At 38.8% G+C, this 21,918-nt stretch overlaps 2 protein-coding genes across 11 annotated transcripts in view; one reads left to right on the plus strand and one right to left on the minus strand.

Moving 5' to 3' along the window:
- The window catches only part of FMNL2 (formin like 2), a 303,439-nt gene that overhangs the window by 95,083 nt on the left and 186,438 nt on the right, over positions 1-21,918 (plus strand). The gene's annotated exons all lie outside the window — the stretch shown is intronic.
- On the minus strand, positions 1,407-3,178 carry LOC308630979 (ornithine decarboxylase-like). Its single transcript, XM_081261816.1, has one exon. It carries the CDS (start codon positions 3,037-3,039, stop codon positions 1,654-1,656), a length of 1,386 nt encoding a protein of 461 aa, XP_081117942.1. The 5' UTR covers positions 3,040-3,178; the 3' UTR covers positions 1,407-1,653.

Raw genomic sequence — 21,918 nt, forward strand, 5'->3', positions numbered from 1 at the left:
CTATAAATTTTTCCTCATTTAAACTGATTTTAATAACAGTCATATCATATTCCAAATTTACTCATTGAGACTTTACTTTTTAAGTGCCATTTCCATTTTTAAGGCCTCTGACTATATATAGCTCATTCTCAGTTACTCATGTAGAAATAATCTCATCTTTTGAAAAAGGCATGACAAGGAATTTTAATCACTGCCTAAAGAATAAAAACTAAATATTTTCATTGTTAAAATAATTAGTCAAATATACCAAATATATTGTTAAAAGTCTTATATATTTCAAAACCTAATTCAAAAACCCAACTTGCATTAATCAGAATCTACAGGTAAGACATTTTTTTTTCCTTTGCTTTACATAGAAAAGAGGCAAAACACAAGAAAAGCTAAATAAAGGATTTCTCAAATCAGTACAAACTTGTTTATGAGTAAGGTAAGGACAGTCAGTTTAATTTTTTTTCTTCTATAAATATGACAGTGAGTATTGAGATACCTTAAGTACCACTTTTCATATATTGAAGATTTCAAAAACTTTCATATTTATGATACCTAAACACTATAGTTTTAAGGATTAAAGGCCAAATGTTTTGTTTTTGTTTTGAACTAGATTATTGTCAAAAGAACTTTCCCCTACAATTCTTCTGTTGAAAGTGGTTGGTCAGTGTTCATCATGTACAACACCCCACATCATTCATATACAAGAGTTCCTATAGTTGGAAGCCAGCAGAGATCACCTCCAGCTCCCTCTTGTCCCTTCTTACTCAGTCCTGCATCTTTCATTACCTAACTTCCCACCTCATTCTCCTGCCTCAATTTTTATAAAAAATTTTTTTCTCTTCAGCCTTCTACTCCATTCTTCCTACTGATTTACCATTATCATCTTTAAAACTGGGACAAAATCATGAGATGGTGGTCCTGCTCTTTGTGTCTACTGTTCATGCCATGGTTTTCAGAGGGGTTTTGGAATGTGACTGGCCACTGGCTCTCCAGGTTGCATCCCCTTCCCCATCCTTACACAGCCTACTTTGGAGATGCTCTACATTTATTCTGCCTTATAAGTTTGGAGTAAGATTATATTGAATTAAATATTCCAGGGCTTTCAAAAACAGTTTGAAAACTATGAGATCATGTAGCTGCTAAAATACTGTCTTACTCTGTGTTCTGCTGGAGGTGCTAGCTTTGAACTTTGGTCTTCTGTTTTGAGAAAAATATATTGGGTGTGTGTCTATGTCTCTCACAGGTCTCCAATTTATGGGCCAGGCTTATGGAGTATTTATTGTGATCAGCAATTTTATTATTCTTTTTTTTTCCCAAGACCTAATTATTTCAAGATACTTTATTTTCAAAACAGGTCACAACTTTAAGCTTTTGGCCCATTCTGCCACTGTACAAGCTAAAATGCTTGCTGGGCAGCTGAGGGGGCACTCTTTAGTAGCTTGTTTGAAAAGTGAATAAAAATCCATATAAAACAAATATTCAAATAGTTTCCATAGGAACACAGATAAGTGTGACCCCATCTTCTAGTCGTCCGTATTGCTGCATCTGTGCCAACCCTACTCTTACAAAGACATTTCAAAACTAGCAGTAATTAAGTTAAATGGTCCCCCCCAGATCCCTTAATTTAAGCTAAATCTGTAGTGAACAGCTACAGAGCTGCATCTACACGTTGATACTAGTGGAGGCGCACGCTGCCGGGTGACGTTTCATGCTGCTTTCCTGAGCACAAGACCCGGGCAGAGTGCCAACGTCCTGCTCCTCCACTTCGGGTGGGAAGCCATGGTTCTGGATTTGCTGCATGCACTGCCATGTTGGTCCTGACATCACATAATAGATAGTTGGCCTCTGGAATCCATTGAAAGTAGAAGCAGCAGCAACAGTGTATGCACCCATGTTTTCAAAAAGCATCCAATCACCAACATGCATTTCGGGAAGGTCACAGCGCTCGACAGTCCGATCAAGGCCATCACAGGTCGGTCCCCATATGCTGGATGAATAATACTTCTCATCTGGTTTAGGTCTCTTCTGCAGCAGGGGCTTTACATGTGCATGATCATAAAGGATGCAATTAAATGATCCGTATACTCCGTCATTCACATAATACATAAAGGTCTGTTCACTTGCCTCATCTTCATCATCAGAGCCTGTCTGTTCCTTTAATACGAGTTTTTGGGCAATGATATTAACTGCAAGCGTGAAAGCTGAAGCAACATAATATCTTCCTGGTTCAGCGATGATTCTCACTCCAGAGTCTGATGGAAAGTATTTGTCCAGTGCTGGATTGATCACACTGGTGATCTCTTCAAACTTAAGCTTCACATCCTCAGATCCAGGGAAGCCACCACCAATATCCAGCAGACACATGCTGAAACCAGCCTCAGTTCCCATGTCAAAGACACAGCGGGCATTAGAGATGGCCTGCACGAAGGTCTCAGGATCAGTGCAGCCACTCCCCACGTGAAAGCTGACACCAATGACATCAATATTTAATTCTTTATCTCGTTCCAAAAGAAGTCTGCTGGTTTTGAGTGTGGCTCCGAATTTAACACTGAGACGACAGACTGCTTTGGAATCATCAGTAGCAATCCGCAAAACCAACTTTGCCTTTGGGTGTGCTCTGGCAACCTTCATCAACTCAACTTCACTGTCAAAAGTCATCATTTGGACTCCAGTACTGGCAGCATATTTAATTTGAGACACCTGCTTACAAGGATTTGCATAGATAATCCTCTCTGGAGGCACTCCGAGACTCTGCACCAACTGTATTTCAGTCTTGCTAGCACAGTCAAATCCTGTCCCAATGGCAGCTAAGGTCTTCACTATGGCTCTGCTATCATTGCATTTGACTGCATAAAAGGGGGTAACACGAGGAAGAGCTTTTAACCATCTTAGATGTTTCTTTAGAATGTCTCCAAGGTCTGCGACATAAAAGGCATCCTTATCGTCAGAAGAAGACACTTCATTAATTTTTTGGTCCAAAATGTCCTTGGCAGTAAAGCCTTCATCAAGGAAGTGGCAGTCAAACTCTTCATTACTAAAGTTGTTCATGGCTCCTGGATATGCCTCAGAAATGCAACAAGATGGAAACTAAGAGATGAAATTTAAAGAAATTATTTCCAGCTTCTCTCAAAGGTAATTCTCCAGGAATTCCAAACCCGGTGTCCTCAGTCCAGCAGTGGAAATATTCTCAGAGATGCCGCCGCCAGAGCTACGCCGCAGCCGGAGCCGGAGCCGGAGCCGGAGGAGTGCTCGGCCGCCCCCGCCGCGCTCCCGCCCGCCCGAGACGCCGCCCGAGGTGGTGCCAAGCTGCTGGCTGAGGGCGGCTGCAGGGACTGACCCTATTATTCTTAATTTATTTGATTTACTTGATTATTGTAGCTACTTTTATTAGAACCATTTTATGGATGAGGAGATTGAGGCAGCGGACTAGAAGCCTTAGCTAAGGTTCTATAGTTAGGAAGTGGTGGAGCCAGGATTCTGAAGTCAACCACTTGCTATAGAGGCCACATACTTAAACACTAAACTTTTGGAACATGTTATATATATATGCCACTGAATTAGGTAGCTTTTAAGGGCTTGAATGGAGGAAGTCTAAAACCATCAGATACTTCTCTTCATAGGCTGCACTTTCAGTTTTGGGCAGAATGCGCCCTCAAATTATTACTAACTCATTAATGGGGCAAGGTGAAGTGGGTACAGGGAGAAGAATTGGAGCAGTAGAGAATGGACCCCAAAGTAAAAAGAGAAAACAAACCATTTTTCCCCAAAATTCAAAGGACCGTGGCTAGTGGGTTCTCTGACTTTGGTCTTTGGAGTAGTTCATTTGTATGCCTGTATAGTTTTGGATGTCAGGACAATGTCCACAGCCACTCTGGTCTGTGTGGTTCGCCTTCATTCTTTTCACTCCTAAGTGAATACATTTGGTGTTGCTTTGGTCACTCAAGGTATTAGAATCTCTTCCCTCTGCCTGTTCTTGAAAGACTAGAGAGACTTGTGGGATAGTTTCCGAAAAAAATTCTCTGAATCATTTCAATTGGATTTTTAGGAGTGTGACTTATGTAACTATGAGAGGTTGTGCAGAAGGCAGCTTCCTTCCTCACACAGCCCTTGTGCCTTTGGTGGTATTTCAGAACAACAAAAACTTGCCTGTATCTTCACACATACATGATATACGTTTTGCCCCCTGGGCAGCACCACTGGAATGTTACTTGGGGATGCCACCTTACTTTTGTGGGCAAAAACCACTTACTCCACAGTGATTTGAAGGAGCAATAACTTCTTTGAAAACACAAATAAATGTGGGTAGTAGGAATTTGCCCCCACCCCCAAAGTCTGTTTTAAAAACACTTTTGTAATGAGACAAATGTGATTGCCCAGATGGTTCTCACAGGGCCTTTTGGAATACATTCATGTTATCTCTCTTTCCTTCTCACTCCATGCCCACCCTTCTCCTTCCCTCTCCTAAGGGGGCCCAGTTTAAGTATGTGGGAGAAGACTATGAGCAACTGTACTGAAGAGGAGGCTATGTGGACCCAGAACTTCCTTTACATCCCTTTGTCCAGTAGCCAGATGGGGAGGGGAGTTGTGCCAAGTGAGCTGCAATTAGTGGTTAATCTCATGCAGTGGAAGCAGCCGGATTTGTTCTTCAGCTTCACAGTCCAAGTGTAAACTAGAGTTTAGCCTTGGTGTGAATATGGCTGAAAGAAAGGTCAGGAGTGGATTCTAGGACTGGCTCACTCTGTGATGATTAGTAGTCTCCTTAATTAAGAGACACAGGCCAAGAAATAACCTTTATATTTGTGTTTAAAGGTGCATTCTGTATCATCCTCGAAATGTGAATTACTGGACATCATTAACACGGTGGGGAGGAAGAGTGTCGAATCCTCAGCCCTTAGTGTTAGAGGGAGGGGACAGATGATCCAGCTTGTGGATTGCCACGGTGCTTTTTTTGTTCTTTTCCTTCCCTGCTGTCCAGCCTTCTGGCTGGTTCACTGCTTTATTAGTCTCTTTGTTAGAAGAGAAAACAAAAGGAGCTAAAATTTAACTCTTGGTTTTGCTTCTTGGTTAGCAGCTTTTTGGGAAGATTAGCTGGCGGAGTTAGGAGTGGAGATGGTAATGAGTTAATGAGTTTGGGCTGTTGATTGGTTTAGTTTGTATATCTGTCTGTGCCCTGTATGCCGGCTTTGCCTAGGTAGCCATTATGAGCAGAAAGTGGAAAGGGAGATTTAGTAAAACAGAAGGAAGAGACTTTGGGGCCTAATTGGAAACCAGGTATGCCCAAAGTGTGCTCTCAAGTAGGAGAACACAGTTTCAGAATATGAAAAATGAGGATAATGAAATGAAAGACACTTTAGAAAGCTCAGGAAAAAAAAAATCTCTTTAGAAAGCTCTATATGGGAGAAGAAATGAACATTTAGAAGAGGGGTGGGTGTGTGTGTGTTTCAGTTGGGATGTGCACTGAAGTCATAAAGAAGAATTTTAATTTGCATTATCCTTTTTTTTTAAGAGAGTGTGAGAGAGGAGAGAGAGAGAGAGAGAGAGAGAGAGAGAGAGAGAGAGAGAGAATTTTTTATATTTATTTTTAGTTCTCGGTGGACACAACATCTTTGTTGGTATGTGGTGCTGAGGATCGAACCCGGGCCGCATGCATGCCAGGCGAGCACGATACCGCTTGAGCCACATCCCCAGCCCCTGCATTATTTTCTTAACCTTTTTGTCCCCTCTGACAAATTTAAGACTGTAGATTTACTGCTAATTTTTGGAGACAACTTAAGTGAAAATTATCACACATGCAGTTGTAAATCTCTCTCTCTTTAGGCAGGTGTGATGTTTCACCTTGAGAAAGAGCTGTTAAAATCCTGCCCGATCACAGGTAACATATAGGGTGCAAAAGGCACAGGAAAAACTCATCTTTGACTTGAGTTTTTTGATCCCATCAGATTAAGACTTTGTGCAGTCCCTGTAGCTCGCCTGCTTCATTGCTGGCTTGCTGTGAAAGAATGTGGCATTAGGGGACCCCAGGAGCTCTTCACTAAGTTCAAGCTCCTTATCTTCAAGGGCCATTGAGTGACTGGAGCTTTCATCCACATGCCAGAGAATGGGGCCTATGGTTGCTGTTATGCCAATGAATTAATCAGAGAAAGGCCCAGAGAAGGGGGTGGACACAAGGAACAGTGGTTCTCCTCATCTTGAGGAGAGGCACATCTGGGGAGTAGGAATCAGATGCATGGCATGCCACCTCCAGGGACAGGCAGGAAAAACTCTATCCAGATACCTTCTTTTGAAGTAGTGGTATGCTTGTGGGGAGTCCCTGGACCAAGGAGGACCTGTTTCACAAGGAAGACCCAGTAGTGTTCAATGCCTGTTTCAGAGGTTTTTTTTCTTGATGGTTGGAGCCCTGGAACTGGGAAGCAGCTCTCCTTTTATACAGAAGGCTGAGAAGGGAGGTCAGGAAGGAAGGGCGAGGGGAAAGTCAGCACCAGAAGGCAGACAGAAAAGGAAAAATTAAGCAGAAGGGAAAGTGCACTTAAAAGGGTGGGAGTGGGAACCAGTTACTTAAAAGAGGATGGATACAGCCTCATGTGTCAAAGCAAATAAATAAGGAAGTAGTATAAAATGAGAAGCCTTTTAGCGAAAGGATGGTGTTAACAAGAAGATGAAGAAATCAGCAGAGAATGAGGGAAAGCACTGTGCAACCCCAGGAATGTTCCCCAAGTGTCCAGGAGAGAGGGATGCTTGTTTGAAGGATGCTAGTATGGAGGCGGAGCAACTAAAGCTTTTTATTTCATGTCATGATTTTCTTCAATGGACGATGCCTGAAAAGTTCCAGTGTAACATGTGTTGACGAATGTATTTGAATGCAAAACAACTTTAAGTAAACCCAAGAAGGTTTGGAGATGCAGGACATCTTTGGGTAAGGCATTCTGTCTAAACACTCTGAAAAAGTAGGTTTCATTGGCAAACTCTTATTTTAATCAAAACAATTTTCTATCTAGTAAATAGTTAAGAGGAAAACTTGGTTCAACTCATTGAGTTTTTCACTAAAAGTTCTTGTGTTCTTTACTTTTGCCCCCCCCCTTTTAAAAATTGGTGCATTATAGTTGTACGTAATGATGGAATTTGTTGCTATGTATTTGGACATGTACACAATCTAGCAATATAATTTGGCCAATATCACTTCCTAACACTTAACTCCTCCCTCCCCTCCTTCCACCTCCTGGACCCTTTCCTCTAGCGATTTTCACGAGATTTGCACTCCACACTTTTCCTTTTTCCTCTCTAGCTTCCACATATGGAAGAAAACATACAGTCTTCAACCCAAATTTGACTTATTTCGCTTAACATAATGTTTTCAAGTTCCATCCATTTTCCTAAAAATGACATAATTTCATTTTTCTTTATGGCTGAATAAAATATCATTGTGTATATTACTAAGTTTTCTTTATTCATTCATCCATTGATGGACACCTCGGCTGGTTCTGTAGTTTGGCTATTGTGAACTATGCTGCTATAAAAATGGGTATGCATGTTTCTCTGTAATATGATGAGTTTACAGGATAAATATTGAAGCGTGGTGTAGCTGGGTCACGTGTGGTTCCATGCCTACTCTTTTGAGGACTCCATACTGATTTTCATAGTGGTTGTACTAATGTAAAATCCTACCAGCAGTGTAAAAGGTTTACCTAATTTCTTAGAATCATGAATAAATGAGTGCCCTGTTCAGACCTGTTAACTTACCTGTTCATTGAGTTAGAAACAGAAGCAGTACCAGAATGTTGAATTCAGTACATGTCTGTCAACTAAATTATGACTTCTTGCTTCTGAAGAATGTGATGTGTTGATTGATTCAAGACCAATTTATAGCATACTTTTCGGTTTGCTCTTCTTTGTTACTTATAATTTAGAGAGAATTATTGTATATTGAAAGCATTGGCTAGTAGGAAATACAACCTGAGGAAGTTTCGTTGTTAAAATATCTTTGAATGACACCATATACTTGCTACCATATCTGGCTATGATAATTGGTTATGATAATGCATATCTTATAGTACTAAATGAATGGAGTTGGCCATTAAGTAGAGTCTGCTAAATATTTGAAATAGAGTTGTGGGCACAAAGTATGGACACTGTCAGAATTAGGTGAGGAATTTGGAGAGCTCAGAGAGAAAGGGCAAAACGGAAACTTTGAGAAATTAAAAATCGTTTATTTGAGCATTTACTGTAGAGTGCTAGGATCTAGGAGAATCAAGTACAAAACATTTGCGTATGAAACTCATAATGGAATAACAAACATAAATAGGTCTGAATCATTGCTGTAATTTTAAGCGATATGGATTTATTCCAAGACTTCTCACTGGTGTTAGACAAATGAGGGTGGGGATCTCTGAACCTGATGATAAATGAAGGTGGTCTAATGAGACTGGTGCCTAACTACTCCTACTTAACACCTCCTTAACACCAGTGAGTTTAAATGTCCAAAGGAAGTGACATTACCATGTAAGAATTGGAGGTCTGTATTCAACTTGAAAGATCTGTCTGTCTTCGTGGTGGGTAGATGTAGGTTGGTCTGAGAGTATGACGTATAGTGGAGAAGCCTCGGTAAGAAAATAGCACCTGACTTGGGATGTAACTCAGTGGTAAAGTGCTTGTCTAGCATGTATAGACCTTGGGTTTGATTACTGGCACTGTAAAAACCAAAAAGAAAAAAAAAGTTATTATCTTACAGTTTTATAGGTCAGAAGTTCAACATGGGTCTCATAGGGCTAACACTGGGGCCTGTAAGGTTGCATTCCTTCTGGAGACTCTAGGGAGAATGTTTCCTTTTTTTTTAAACCAGCTTCTGGAAACCACCTACATTCATTGGCTCATAGCCCCTTCCTCCATATTCAAAGCAAGTAATGTCAGACTAAATCTTTCTCATGCTTCCATCTCCTGGTTCTTTGGCTCTGGCCTCAAAAGCTTTACCTGTGTGGGCTCACCCAAATAATTCAGGGCAATTTCTCCATTTCAGGGTCCTTAACTTGAATCGTATCTGCCAACCCATGTAGTCATGTAAGGAAACATATTCACAGGTCTGGGGATTAGGAGGTGAACATCTTTGGGGGCCATCATTCTGCCTACCAGAAAAGGAGGGCTTGGTCCTTTCTGCTGTGACCATGGCTCTCTAACCCATGTGAATGTAGTTCCCCATTAATTTTTCTTCAAACTTATATACTACTGCTGTAATTTCTAGATAGACTTCTTTTGATATGTCATTCCTTAACTTAAAATTATTCTTTCCTTCTGATTTCCTAGTCAACAAACATAGACATATTTTTTCACATTAACATTTGTTGAATAAGAAGTTATTATAAGTAAACATTGTTTCTTTTAATTTTATACTTGTTACTTTCCTATCAACATTTCTTTTCATTTTCTAAGTAACTCCTTTTCATCCTAGACTGAATCAGAACTGTTCACTCTTCTCTATCCTCCGTCTCCTTTTCCATTCTGCACATCCCTGACTCTCTGCCTCTGTCTGAATTGTTCGTCCTAAACTAGAACACTGTCTTTTGTTTCTGCACATCTTTTCTATGAAGTCCTGTCACTTTGATTGTCTTTACTCCACATTGGGAATTTATTATACTTTCATGTAAATACATTTGGTCATGACATTTGTCTAGCCATTGTGAAGTACTTGTTATAAACTCAGAGTCCTGTGGTTCATCCTCAGAGACACTGGTTGCAGATCTGGGATGGAGCCTGAAAGTTTGTCTTTCAAACACTCTTTTGGCGATACTGACACAGGTGGACCACAGGCAACACTATGCTGGAAATGCCTTCAGGGAGGATGACAGATCTCAGGCCTCATGTTCTTCATGTAGATAGAGATTATTATGTTTTTGAAAAATTAATACAGGTTTTATTGAAAGACAGTCTAGAGAAAGAGTGTCATGTGGGAAGTATGCAGTTTAGCTAAGGGCATTAAACTGTGCATTTTTTTTTTTTTTGAGCCAGCTGTTGAATTATAAAAGCTCAGAGGTGAAAAAAGTTCCAGTCTGTATCCCAAGGCAGACCTGAGTAAGACAACAAATAATTTAGTTGAGATTTGGAAATAACTAGCTTGGATGGCAAAATCATCATACTTGTAGATTGATTTTGTTTTACTTCTTTGTTCATGTGTTTTGTGTTTCAGGAGCTTAAAGTATCAAAAGCAGAAATTTTGTTTCAGGAAAGTTTTGAAAGAGGATGGCTGCTTCTTGGGAATATGCAGAGAAACTCTGCTTTCAGTGCTCATCTTGATAACTACTTCTTGATGACTGGAATGCAAAGCATACCCACAAATCTGAATTCCCACTGAATCAAGCATTTTTGGAATGAGGCCTTTCATGAATATGCTATGATGTTGATTTTCTGCTTTTGTTAAGATTGCAATGAAGTCTTTGTTATTTTACATTATTTTCTAGATCCTCTGGAGAATTCAAGTCCAAATGATTGGATTTATTTTATATAATTGTTTTTTTTTCCTCTCATATATTTGGGGATTTTTTATATACAGATTTAAAAATATTTATTTATTTATTTTCAATGTGGTGCTGAGGATCGAACCCAGCGCCTCACCCATGCTAGGCAAGTGCTCTACTGCTGAACCACAAGCCTAGTCCCTATATAGGGATTTTTAAGTTGGTGCCTTAACATCATACATAGTGGGATTCATTGTTATATATTCATACATGCATGCAGTAGAACAACATAACTTGGTCAATTTGATTCTCTGGCACCACTCCTTTTCCTTGCCCTGTTTTTTTTTTTTTTTAATGGATCTTAAAGCATAAGATTAAACTTTATCGATAGACTTATGAACTACACATCGTTTCTTTTAATTTTATACTATTACTTTTCCTATCAACTTTATGGTAGAAGGGAACACATTTCTTTTCATTGAGAAATCTTTAAATGGCTCTAGACCTAACAAATTCCTACCTGTTCTAAATAAGGGAATTTAACCTGGACCAGGGAGAAAGTATTTAAAACAACAGATGTTTCTCTGAGCTGGAAGCTGTCACCAAGTTGATACACTTGAATTGGAAATCATCAATATTTCCTTCTGATTTCCTAGTCATCAAACATAGACATATTTTTTCATATTATCTTTTGTTGAATAAGAAGTTATGAATTGTGCTAGGCCCTTTAATCACAGTCTTGGATTGAATTTAAGCCAGTTCTCTATATGCCTATTAAAAATAAAGGTTCTATAAATCGAGTAAGCTGTGAAAATTCAATTCTTTTTAAGTGGGCTTATTTGTATACCCGTTGGTCTTGTTATCTTAAGCTTGTGGTAAGTGTCTATGATATCCTGTCCAAATTGGATCAATAGAGGCAAAGAACAACATGTTCTATGAATGCAGGGCTAGACTGAAATAGTGATAATTAATGTACTTACTTGATTCCCAAAGTTTAATATGTTTAGCAGCTATATGTGGTTCCATGACAGACTGAGGGAAGTCATCATTCAAGTTCTTACTGATACCTTATATATGGAAATCTGCAATTTATTGCAAAGTTTACAGTTAAAATTTACTTTTGTGTAACAAAACTTGGGGGCAGTCAAGGTATTTTGGCCAACATTTATTTAATATTACTCTTTCCCATAGCTGCCCTCTTTTATAGGATTGTTACTTTCAAAGAATTGATCATTTAGAACAGAGCTACATGATAGAAATATTATGTGAACCGTATAACTTTTAATTTCCTGGTACAGAAAAAGACAAAGTTTTGAAATTTTCCATAATATATTTTATTTAACCCAATATACCAAAAATATTATCATTTCCACCTGTAATTATTACAGGAATTACTACTGAGATATTTTGCATTCTTTTTAATGTATTGTTTTTGAAATCTGGTATGTGATTTAATTCTGAATCATATCTCAATATGTTGCTGAATTTTCATTAATCTTTTTGGGCTGTAAAATGTAAAGTTGAAAAGGTAGATTCAAATACAAAATTTGTTCCAAACATACATAAGCTTTTTTAATCACTGAATTAAGCATCTGTTTTAAATTTTTAATTTAAAATCAGTTAAAATAAATAATATTAAAAATTCATTTCTTCAATCACTTTGTATTTCAAGTGCCTTTAGTTCCATGTGGTTGCTACTACATGAACCATGCAGATTTGGATGTTGAGAGTAGATTTTTCATAATTTAACATTTAAAGAATTCAAGGTGGTATATAATTATATAATTATAAAGTTCCTATGTATTTGAACAGGATAATGAAGAGTGGTGTTGACTAGAGCAGCACTGTGCAGACGAACTTGCTGTGATGAAAACATTTAATATTAGCACAGTTCAATAAAGTGGCTGCTAATCCCATGTCTTTGAACCCTTGAAACTAAATTTTGATTTCATTTTAATTCAAATTTAAATAGCAATATGGGGCTAGTGACTATGGTGCCGGATTAAATGCTAATGAAGGAGCTGTAATTTGAATTAGTATGGGAAGTAAGAAAGGATAAGACATTGAATGCTGAATGGCATAGTCCAGTGGTTTCTAAACATCAGTGCACTTTGGAATTACAGGGGAATTTTTAGAGAGACCTTGCTTGATTGCCACTGCAGACATTCAGCTTTAATTGGTAGGGGTGAACTAGTCATTAGGAGTTTAGAAGCTCCTCAAGTCCTCAAGTGATTTCACTGTATAGCAAATTTGGGAACAGTTCTATGATTGTAATATAAATTCTCCACAGATCTATTTTGTCCCCATTCATATCATACATGAATTTGCTAGGAGCAAACACAAAGTAAAGAAGGAACCAGATCAGTACTTGTCTAAGTTCCTATGTCTGGTGAAGATATACTTTTGTGTGACCATACCACGTGCATTAGATGCAGCAGTAATTATCTGCTTGGTTAATAAAAAGGGACTCAGGTTGGTTGAGTTGTTGAAGGTCACAGAGTTGGGGGAGTTGGAGTCTGGTCTTGAACCTGAATCTCGTGTTTCTGCCACCACATAAACAGAGAAATATAGAGTATCTAGCCTCCTCCAATTTGTTGCTTGTTTTCTCTCTCTTCATAATAGAGCCCTTGTGCTTGGATTTATAAAGAATGTTTCTTTTGATATTTAGGAAAAAAAATCTCATTAACAATTGGATGTTTGTAGTCCAGTAGATTCATGGTCCTCTAAAGAGCACTGTGCTATGTGTTGGGAGATCTCTGCTCTTTTTCTGGTACAACATGTGGTCTTGCTGACCTTTTGTTTGCCAGTGGGTACATCAGATTTCTAGTTGTTAGAACAGGAGTTATTAAACTTGATTGTTCTGTAACTTAAAGGATTGTTTGGGAACGGGGAGGTGTCATTGCCCTGGCATGGAGACCAACATTTATACTCCTATAGATTATACTTGCTCCTGAAATACCTTTGAAAGTTAAGTTTTTCCTTGTCCCTCTTTAAATAATAACTTAAAAATAAAGCACTTTTCAAATGCCAGATGTGAATTAACTCAACCTTCACAACAGTCCTGAGAGAGGTTTTATTACTCCTATCTTACCAAGGAAGAAATCAAGGTTCAGTGACTTGCTGAAGGTCACATGTCTTATTAGATATAGAGCTGGGATGGAAACCAAGGTGGTTTGCTCCAAGGTCCTTGGAATTACCTGATTCAGAAAACTTAAATCATACCCATAAGGACTAAGTGTAGTTTGCCTTTAATAGTCTGTTTCTGTGTTCTGTGTTATGGTACTCAGGGTTGGCAAGAGTTCATTAGTAATTGTTTAGTTCCCTGTGTAGATTTATAGTAGATGGAGGATAAGTCCTCTGCCTTAGGTAAATATTTTAGAAAATATTGCCATTCATATGGCTCAAACTTATGAGCTTATGCAAAGGCAGTTTTGAACAGCCCCCTTTCCCAAACTGTTTTCTTTTTCTTTCTTTTCTTTTTTTCTTTTCCTTTTTTTTAAAAATCATGGTACTGAGATCAAACCTTAGGCCTGGGGCATTCTGAATGAACACTCTAACCATTACCCTATACTCCCCATTCCCCAGGTTTTTTTCAAATAGGTTTCCTGGAGATACCAGTATTATTCAACCAGAATCAAGTTGTTTATTAACTAATTTAATGTTTTTTATTTCTTCCTGGACCCTCCTGCTTGGATAAAGTATTTTGAACATAGAAAAGGTATTTGCCTTGTTTGATGGCTCATTTTCAAATATATGTTCTCTTTGCTTTTCTATGAGTGCCAACAAATAAGAAGGTGGGGGATCCTTTTGTTTTAAATGTACTCCCTTATTTTTAGCCTTACTTTTGTTGAAGCTTAGTGCAGACATTTCTTGCTTGGCTCCCATAGTCCAGGGTGTGATAATTTTCAAGGTCTCTGGAGCCCTGGGAACGAACGCATCCCCTTGATGAACTGAACTTTGTCCATTCCAGTGAAATTGGGGGAAAGGGAACAGAATATACTTTTAAGAAGGTTTCTCTTGGCCTTTATAATTTCTCTCTCACTGTCCTTGCCCCAGAGGATAATCTTGGACCTTAGTGTAACTTGATTGAGTATAAAATGAGTTAGCACAAATGAAGTGGAAACAGAGTAGTCCATGAGGAGGAGAGAAGGTGCAGCCACTGAATCCTCTAGTTTGGGAGGATTGAAAGCATTTCCTCAGAGCCTCTCTGGGAATGCTTGTCCTATTTCTAAAAGAAGTAAACTATGGCATACATGCCATTCCTGTTTATGCATTTGATATTGGGGTCTGGCAAAGTGGGGGTCCCCCCAAATTGCCCTGATGCCTGGCCGCAGAAGGCTTCCATAAGAGTTGGGGAGGTGACCTTATTTGCTGGACATTCACCGATTTCAACTCTGCCAGGTGCAAGGGATTCACAGATTAGAAAGAGCTATGAATGCCACCCTTTTGCTTATAGCTTAGCAGGGAACTCAGCCGTGGCTTGTAATAGATATGATCATTATTGCCACAGAAGCATGAACAAGAAATGGTGAGAACCCAGAGTGAGTGATTAGCTCTCCCAGTTTGGTCAGGGAGGCTTCCTGAGATGGAGCGGAGTGGATTTTGTAAAGTTTTTCCCTTTAGACTAGTGGGATAGGGCAGTTTTGCAGGCAAAACCCCCTGTGCAAAGGCAGTGAGGTGTGAGACAGCCTGGTGTGTTGGGGATTGTACCTCAGGAGCAGTGTGAAACCTAAACCTAAATTAAGTACTCTTTTGTGTGTTGTAGTAAGTAGGTTCAGAGGAACTAGCCAGATTTGGGAATACTCTGCTGAGTTGTTTTTTAGGTCAGTGGAATGCCTGGGCAGAGTGGGAAAAGGATAGGTATAGGAAGGAATCCATAGAGGTAATTAGCATCTACTATGAGATTTTTGGATATGAGTCCAAATACTCAGTGCTGTGTTTTGAAAATTTTTGTTCCTGTTTCTTTAAGCATATATTGTGTTTCAACCTCAGTAATTATTCCAGATTGTGGCAGAGGATCTACCCTCCCTGCTGCTTAAATGAAACAGTTGGCATGAGCAGGGAACAGAAGGCTCAGAATTGTTGACTGGAAGTACTTGCTTTTCTTTAGAGAGATCAGATTTCTTCCATGGGAAAATGATGTCAACACTCTTGGTTCCTTGACTTAAGGACCCTGGTGCCTTGTACCCAGAGCAAAGAAAAGTGGTTCCCTATAATTTCTGTTTGGCGAACTTTACAGTCATGATAGTGAAACTGACTCTATAAAGGCATCAGTTTATGGTGGAGATGAGTTTGTGACAAGGACCAGAAATGATTGCTGGAAAAGTTGCAAAGTGGAGAATTATGGTTTGTTATTTTCAAGAACTAATTTTGTGTTATGAAAAACGCTGGACAGGGATTTGGAAACTGAGGTCAATCTAGTTCTGGTTCTCTCTTAACTAAAATATGACCTCAATCTTCCTAAGCCTTCCTAATAGGCAAATAAGGAAAATAATGTTGGAAGGCTCAAAAGAACACAGTCATGGGCCTGGTAAGCCTTATAGTACTTAAGTATTTAAGGATTTGGTCCAAACCCTGTCACTGGGCACTACCATGTGGACATGTGTCCTGCCCACTGTGGGGGAGGGATGCACCTGATGGTATGGTTGCGTCTGCCTTTAGATGATGCATTGTAATTCTGTAGACCATGCTTCTTTGAAGAAAATGTTTTTCATTACTAGTACAAGTTCGTTTTTTCTGGGGGGTGGTGGTTATTTTTCTCTTCAAGCTTTTCTTAAACGGAGATTATCTCAAAACAAGTATCTGGAATTCTCTGTTTTCTCATGTTATTCGTTTTGTGTTTTTTTAAAATATTTTTTTAGTTGTAGATGGACACAATATATTTATTTATTTATTTAATTTATTATTTATTTATATGCGGTGCTGAGGATTGAGCCAAGTGTCTAACACATGTGAGGCAAGTGCTCTACCACTGAGCTACAGCCCCAGCCCCTTCCTTGATTCTTTATAGCTTCCTATTTCCCAGTCACCATTTCAGCATCCCTAATTGATAGTAGACACAATTGGGCCACTTTGGATTTGAGAGTCTACCTAGTGATTGGGTTAGAAGACAAGTTGAGCCGAAATCATTTCATTAAAGGTAAGCTATAGAGGGCCATTCTGTTAACTCTGGGCTTCTTTTGTCTCTCTCCTGTGTCAGAAAGATCCCTCAGGATTTTCTTACTCTTAAAGCAGAGAAGATAGTGGTGTAGATAGCCCTTTAAATGTGGTAGTCCAAAGCTTATTACCTCTAAAGTATTATAAATTCTTCTAGAATAGATTTTCCCCTTTGAACTTAATTGAGCATGTCGTCCTATTCTGCCTGTAGGTAGTGAAACACAGCAGGTGCCTCAGTGCCCCTGAAGTGCAGTAAGTGGGAGTCTGGCAGTAATAGTCATATCTCCTGGGGACTTGGGTTGATACTCTGAGCTGCTGTACCTCTTCCTGAGTAACAGGCTGTGCAGATTGTGTCTTGAAGTTTTGATGCTGTGAAAAATTCTTTCATCCTTCCTGCCTCCTGCAGCCTGGGAAGCCTCATTTATGGCCACAGGAGCTGAGGGAGGCAGGGCTGCTCCTACAGTGAGGCTTGCTGGCCTTGGTGTTCTTGGCTTTAGCCCACTCTTTCTTCCCTGGACTGACATCGCTTTACCTTAACCCCGAGACCAGTTCCCATCAACAATCTCCTTGTTGCTAATCTCTTGTCCTGCCTCTCTCTTCTTCCTCCAAAAGCTGGAATCGTGAATTTGTCATTCCATGTACTCTACCACCTCATTCCCTTTCCCTGGAAGTGCCAGCATATTCCTCTACGTGCTGAACCTGTTCAATAGTATTTCCTGAAGGATTGTCATTCTTTTGGCAAACTGAAATAAAACAAAAATCTCAAAATAGATGTAACCAGACTCTTTATACTTAATAAATACCATGTGTGCTTATACTAGGAATTTCGTTTGTTCTATTTGGTGAGTGGTACTTCTCTCTATTCCCCTGCCTCTTCCCTGGGTCCCTGTTTCTTACAAACAGAAGGCTGATGGGGCTTGTTCTCTGTGAATGCTGCTCACTCTGCCAGTGGCATATGCCTTTAGTTATACTGTATTCTTTTTTAATGCCATTTACCCTCTTTTGATAGGATACACTGATGAAAGAAGTGTCCATGCATGTATTATTTTGCTTTTGCTTGTGAGGATGCTAATAGTATAGGTGAATTATGCATGACATCTTCATAGTGAGCTACCTGTGGACTTTTCCAGTGTGTACATGGTGTGAATATGTTTATACACACTCAAACACACTTTGTGTGTGTGTGTGTGTCTGTGTGTGTCTGTGTAGTACTTCTTTCTTCTGTGAGTAAGCCTGATCAACTGTTGATCAAGCCAGTACTATTCATTTATTTACTTCTTAATGTGTGCCAGACACTGTGCTAATCTTTTATCAGTTTTAGTTCATTTGTTAAAAGAATCTGTTCAGGTAGATACTACTATCATCTTTCCATTTTATGAGCGAGGAACCTAAGGCCCAGAGTTAATAAACTACTTGTTAGCGATCAGAGGATCCAGATCCCAGACTTATGATCTTCTCCATTTATCACTCCAGGAATTGGTTTATCCCACAAAGTAGAAAGCATGAGTGGTCCTTCCTGGCTTTAGTGTATAGTGAGGCCTTTACTTGAGGGAACATTGTGAAGAATTCTGACCATTCCATCCCTTGAAACTTTGATTAAGAAACAGATTTCCTTGATAAAGTTAGATTCCTGCCCTGTTTCCTGTAAGGTGAGCATGAGCAGATAGATGTAGGGCTATATTACCCGACACAGAAGCGAGAGCCTTGTGTGGTTGCAGAACATTTGAAGTGTGGCTTGTGTCACCTACAGGCATTCTAATTTAAATTTAAAAATAGTCCAGTTATTGAAAGACCTTTATATTTGGATCAATGCACATATAAACTCCTTTTCAATTGTGTATTTTATAAAATCTAAATATGTGTGAAGATAGCTGATGAAATTGAGCATGTGAGATGGAATGTACATATAAAATGGACAGGATTTTGAAAACATGGCGCCCCCCCCCCCTATGTCCTTACTAGTTTCATATTGGGTGCATGATAAAAATAAGAAACCTTATTTAAGCAATACTTCTAAAATGTTACTGAAATCATTTTCACTTTTTAAATGTGGTTAGGAGAAAATGTAACTCCATATATGACTCACATCATAATTCTTTTTGACTATCCTGGAGCATAGATGTGAATACAGTATTTTTCTAAAGCAAGTGCTTAGAAGATAATTATTGAATAGGTGTTTTGGGGGTGGGAGCTAGCTAGGGGAACTGATTCAGTGGGGAGAACTAATGGAACAAGATTGCTTTTGTCAAAATTGGTACTTATTTTAGAATGAAAAATGAAGTAATAGGGCTTGGGTATGTGGCTCAGTGGTTGAGTGCTTGCCTAGCATGTGTGAGGCACTGGGTTCAATTCTCAGCACCACATATAAATAAATAAAATTCAGATCCATTGACAACTAAAAAAATAAAACCATGAAGTAATAATGATACATGATAGACTTGGCATCACATACAGAATCCTTTATAGCTCTTTCAATAAATTACCACTTGGGACGTCATATGGTAAAATTAAAAGTGGAGAAAATTAGCATGAACCAGTTATGTTCTTGGTTGAGATACTGGGTGTTTTGCAGTGAGCTGTGATGTACTTTATTTGGGAAATAAGTGTGTGAAGCCCGCCATGACTACCTCCTGCAGGCAGCCCTTTTTCTCTTCTTATCTGCTGCTTACCCTTTCTCGTCGTCTGAGAACCTTACATATACATTTTGTTCTGCGTTTTGGGGCACCACATGCCCCAAGGAGTGACACACAGCTGTTGTCACCACCTCTCCTCATTTCCCATCTACCTCAAACTACTTTTCTTAAGGCTCCTGGCTAGTACTGTAGTCCTACCCTATCCACAGTGATGACTCTGATAGATGCCAAAAACTGGGGATGATTCCAAACTCTATATAGACCATGTTCTTTTATGTATATATGTGTGTATACATAAATATACACACACATACACACACAAATACATACCTACAATGAAGTTTGATTTGTAAAGTAGGTAAGAGATTAACAACAATGACTACTAATAAAATAGAACAGTTGTAAATATATGCTGTAATAAAATTATCAGCATTGCTACCCTTTTGTTCTGGGTTGATTAAGAAATAAGATAAAGTTTGCTTGAACATAGGTGCTTGGATCATAGAATGATGGATCTAGTATCTGAGATGGATACTGAGTGACTAATAAGGGGGTAATGTGTACAGCATGGATACTTTGGACAAAGGCAAGATTCACATCCTGGGCAGAATGGAGTGTGAGAGCATGATATTTCAATAGATGCTCAGATTGGTAGACAATTTTAAAACTTTTGAATTATTTCTGGAATTTTCTATTTAATATTTTTAGATTGTAGTTGATAGTGGGTAACTGAAACTGTGGAAACCAAAAATCACAGAAAAAGGAGGGACTACTATATTTCTTTTTCAACATTGTCATTAAATATTTGTATGTTTCTAGGGAAGCTTTCTTCTTTCTCGTGTCATTTCTTGGTCATTCTGTATATGTTCATGTTCCCTGAGCATTACTGTACATGCTCATTACTGCTGCAACCTGTTGCATGGGATTGACAGTGACTGATCAAAGTGGTGTGGAAATGCTGAATCTGAAATGTCTTTACACTCTCCTTGGAGGGCCCAACAGTTTAAAATTCTGTGCTTAATCCTGGCATGGTGTCTCAGGCCTGTAATCTCAGTAACTCCTGAGGCTGAGGCACGAGGATTGGAATTTCAATGCCAGTCTCAGCAATTTAGCAAGACCTTGTCTCGAAACCAAAAAGTAAAAAAGGGTGAGGATGTAGCTCAGTGGTAGAGTTCCCTGGGTTCAGTTCTCAGTACCAAAAGAATAATTATTCTGTGCTTAATTGATCTTGTAATTAAGAATCAGGACATGCATGTTCTAATCTTTTTCCTGCTCCCTTTCCCCCAGTTATTCCCCATCCCTCTTTTAATGTCTTTGCCCTTTAATTTCTCATTGTAAAAGGAGAACAGTATTTGCATCCTGAGGATATCCTAAAGAAGCATTATACCATCATAGAGAGACACAGTAACTCTTTGGTATACCACAGTTGGCTTTGCACTTCATTTCAAATTAGTTACCTGTCATTGGATTTGAAATAGTGCAATTAACAGAAACACTGGATCTACTATGGAGGGAAATTTATTCACATCAAAGCTTTTAAAAAGTAAATGTCTAACTCATTCCACCATCAATCCTACCATTACCCTGAGTTCATGTATAAGACACACATGGTGTGAAAATACATTGTGTACAAGCAGCGTCTTGAAAAAATTGTGTTATATATGTGTAATATGAAATGAATTGCATTCTGCCATCATGTCTAACAAATCAGAATAAATAAAAAAATAAATGTCTGATTTTAGTGTCTTATTTCCTATTTCCTTATTTCCCTTTTTTCCACCCATACTCTCCTGGCCTTGTGTCTATATTATCATCAGTTTCCAACTGATTTGAATACTCTTAACTTAAAAAGTATCCCTGCCCCCTCCACCACTTCCAGAGCTCCATGTTTTAGAGGTAGGTGATATCTGACACAAAATAATGCAATACTCGGGGCATAGGCTTTAGAATGTGAGAAGAGCTGGGTTCTTGTTCCATTTGTGCCTATTCAGTCATAGTGTGAACTGAGAAAGCCCCTTAATTTTAGGTGATATAGCTCTCCTTTAGCACAGGGCTTGTTGTGTAATAATTGCTCAATAAAAGGCAATATAATGGCTATATTTTTGTAACATCACCTGCAGATTCAGATGATAATATTTGGAAGTTGTCATCTGATTTTTCAGACATGGCCATAGGTCTTAAAAAAGTACAAAGAAGCTGCTAAAGACAAGGCTCACCTATAGAGGGACATAGAAAATTCCTTTTTTCTAGGTTAGAAATTGTAGATGATATGCCTAATCAACCCATTTTCCCTTTATGATCCTAATTAGTATATAGTCCCACCAATGAGAGCTCTTAATATAGTCTTCTCACAGTGCCACTTCTGTTGGTATTTGTAGGTTTCATTCCAGATCATATGTAGGATTTGATTTGTGTCCTGGAATCAGAGTTGTTATAATGGAGATATACAGTTTCAGGAAGGAATGAACTATATGCTTCTGTTATTAAATAAATGGGAGACCCAAGAGTTCAGGAAGCTAATTTGATGTCTAGTCAGATAAGCTGTAACTAAGGGAGTCTGTAAATATATTTCTCAATTGAAAGTGGGAGCAGACAGGAACTTTATAGTTGTATGCACTTTTAATAAAGGCTATTATTTTGTTTTTAAAAAATGAAGTCTTGGTCTCTTACTAAGTGTTAACTGCCCTTGCTCTTGG

This window comes from Spermophilus citellus (genome assembly GCF_964194105.1).
Source record: "Spermophilus citellus genome assembly, chromosome: 11".
NCBI lineage: Eukaryota > Metazoa > Chordata > Mammalia > Rodentia > Sciuridae > Spermophilus > Spermophilus citellus.

Bases quoted from the DNA above. Each gene is read 5' to 3' on its own strand.
- LOC308630979 (XM_081261816.1), bottom strand. From the start codon at position 3,039: ATGAACAACTTTAGTAATGAAGAGTTTGACTGCCACTTCCTTGATGAA.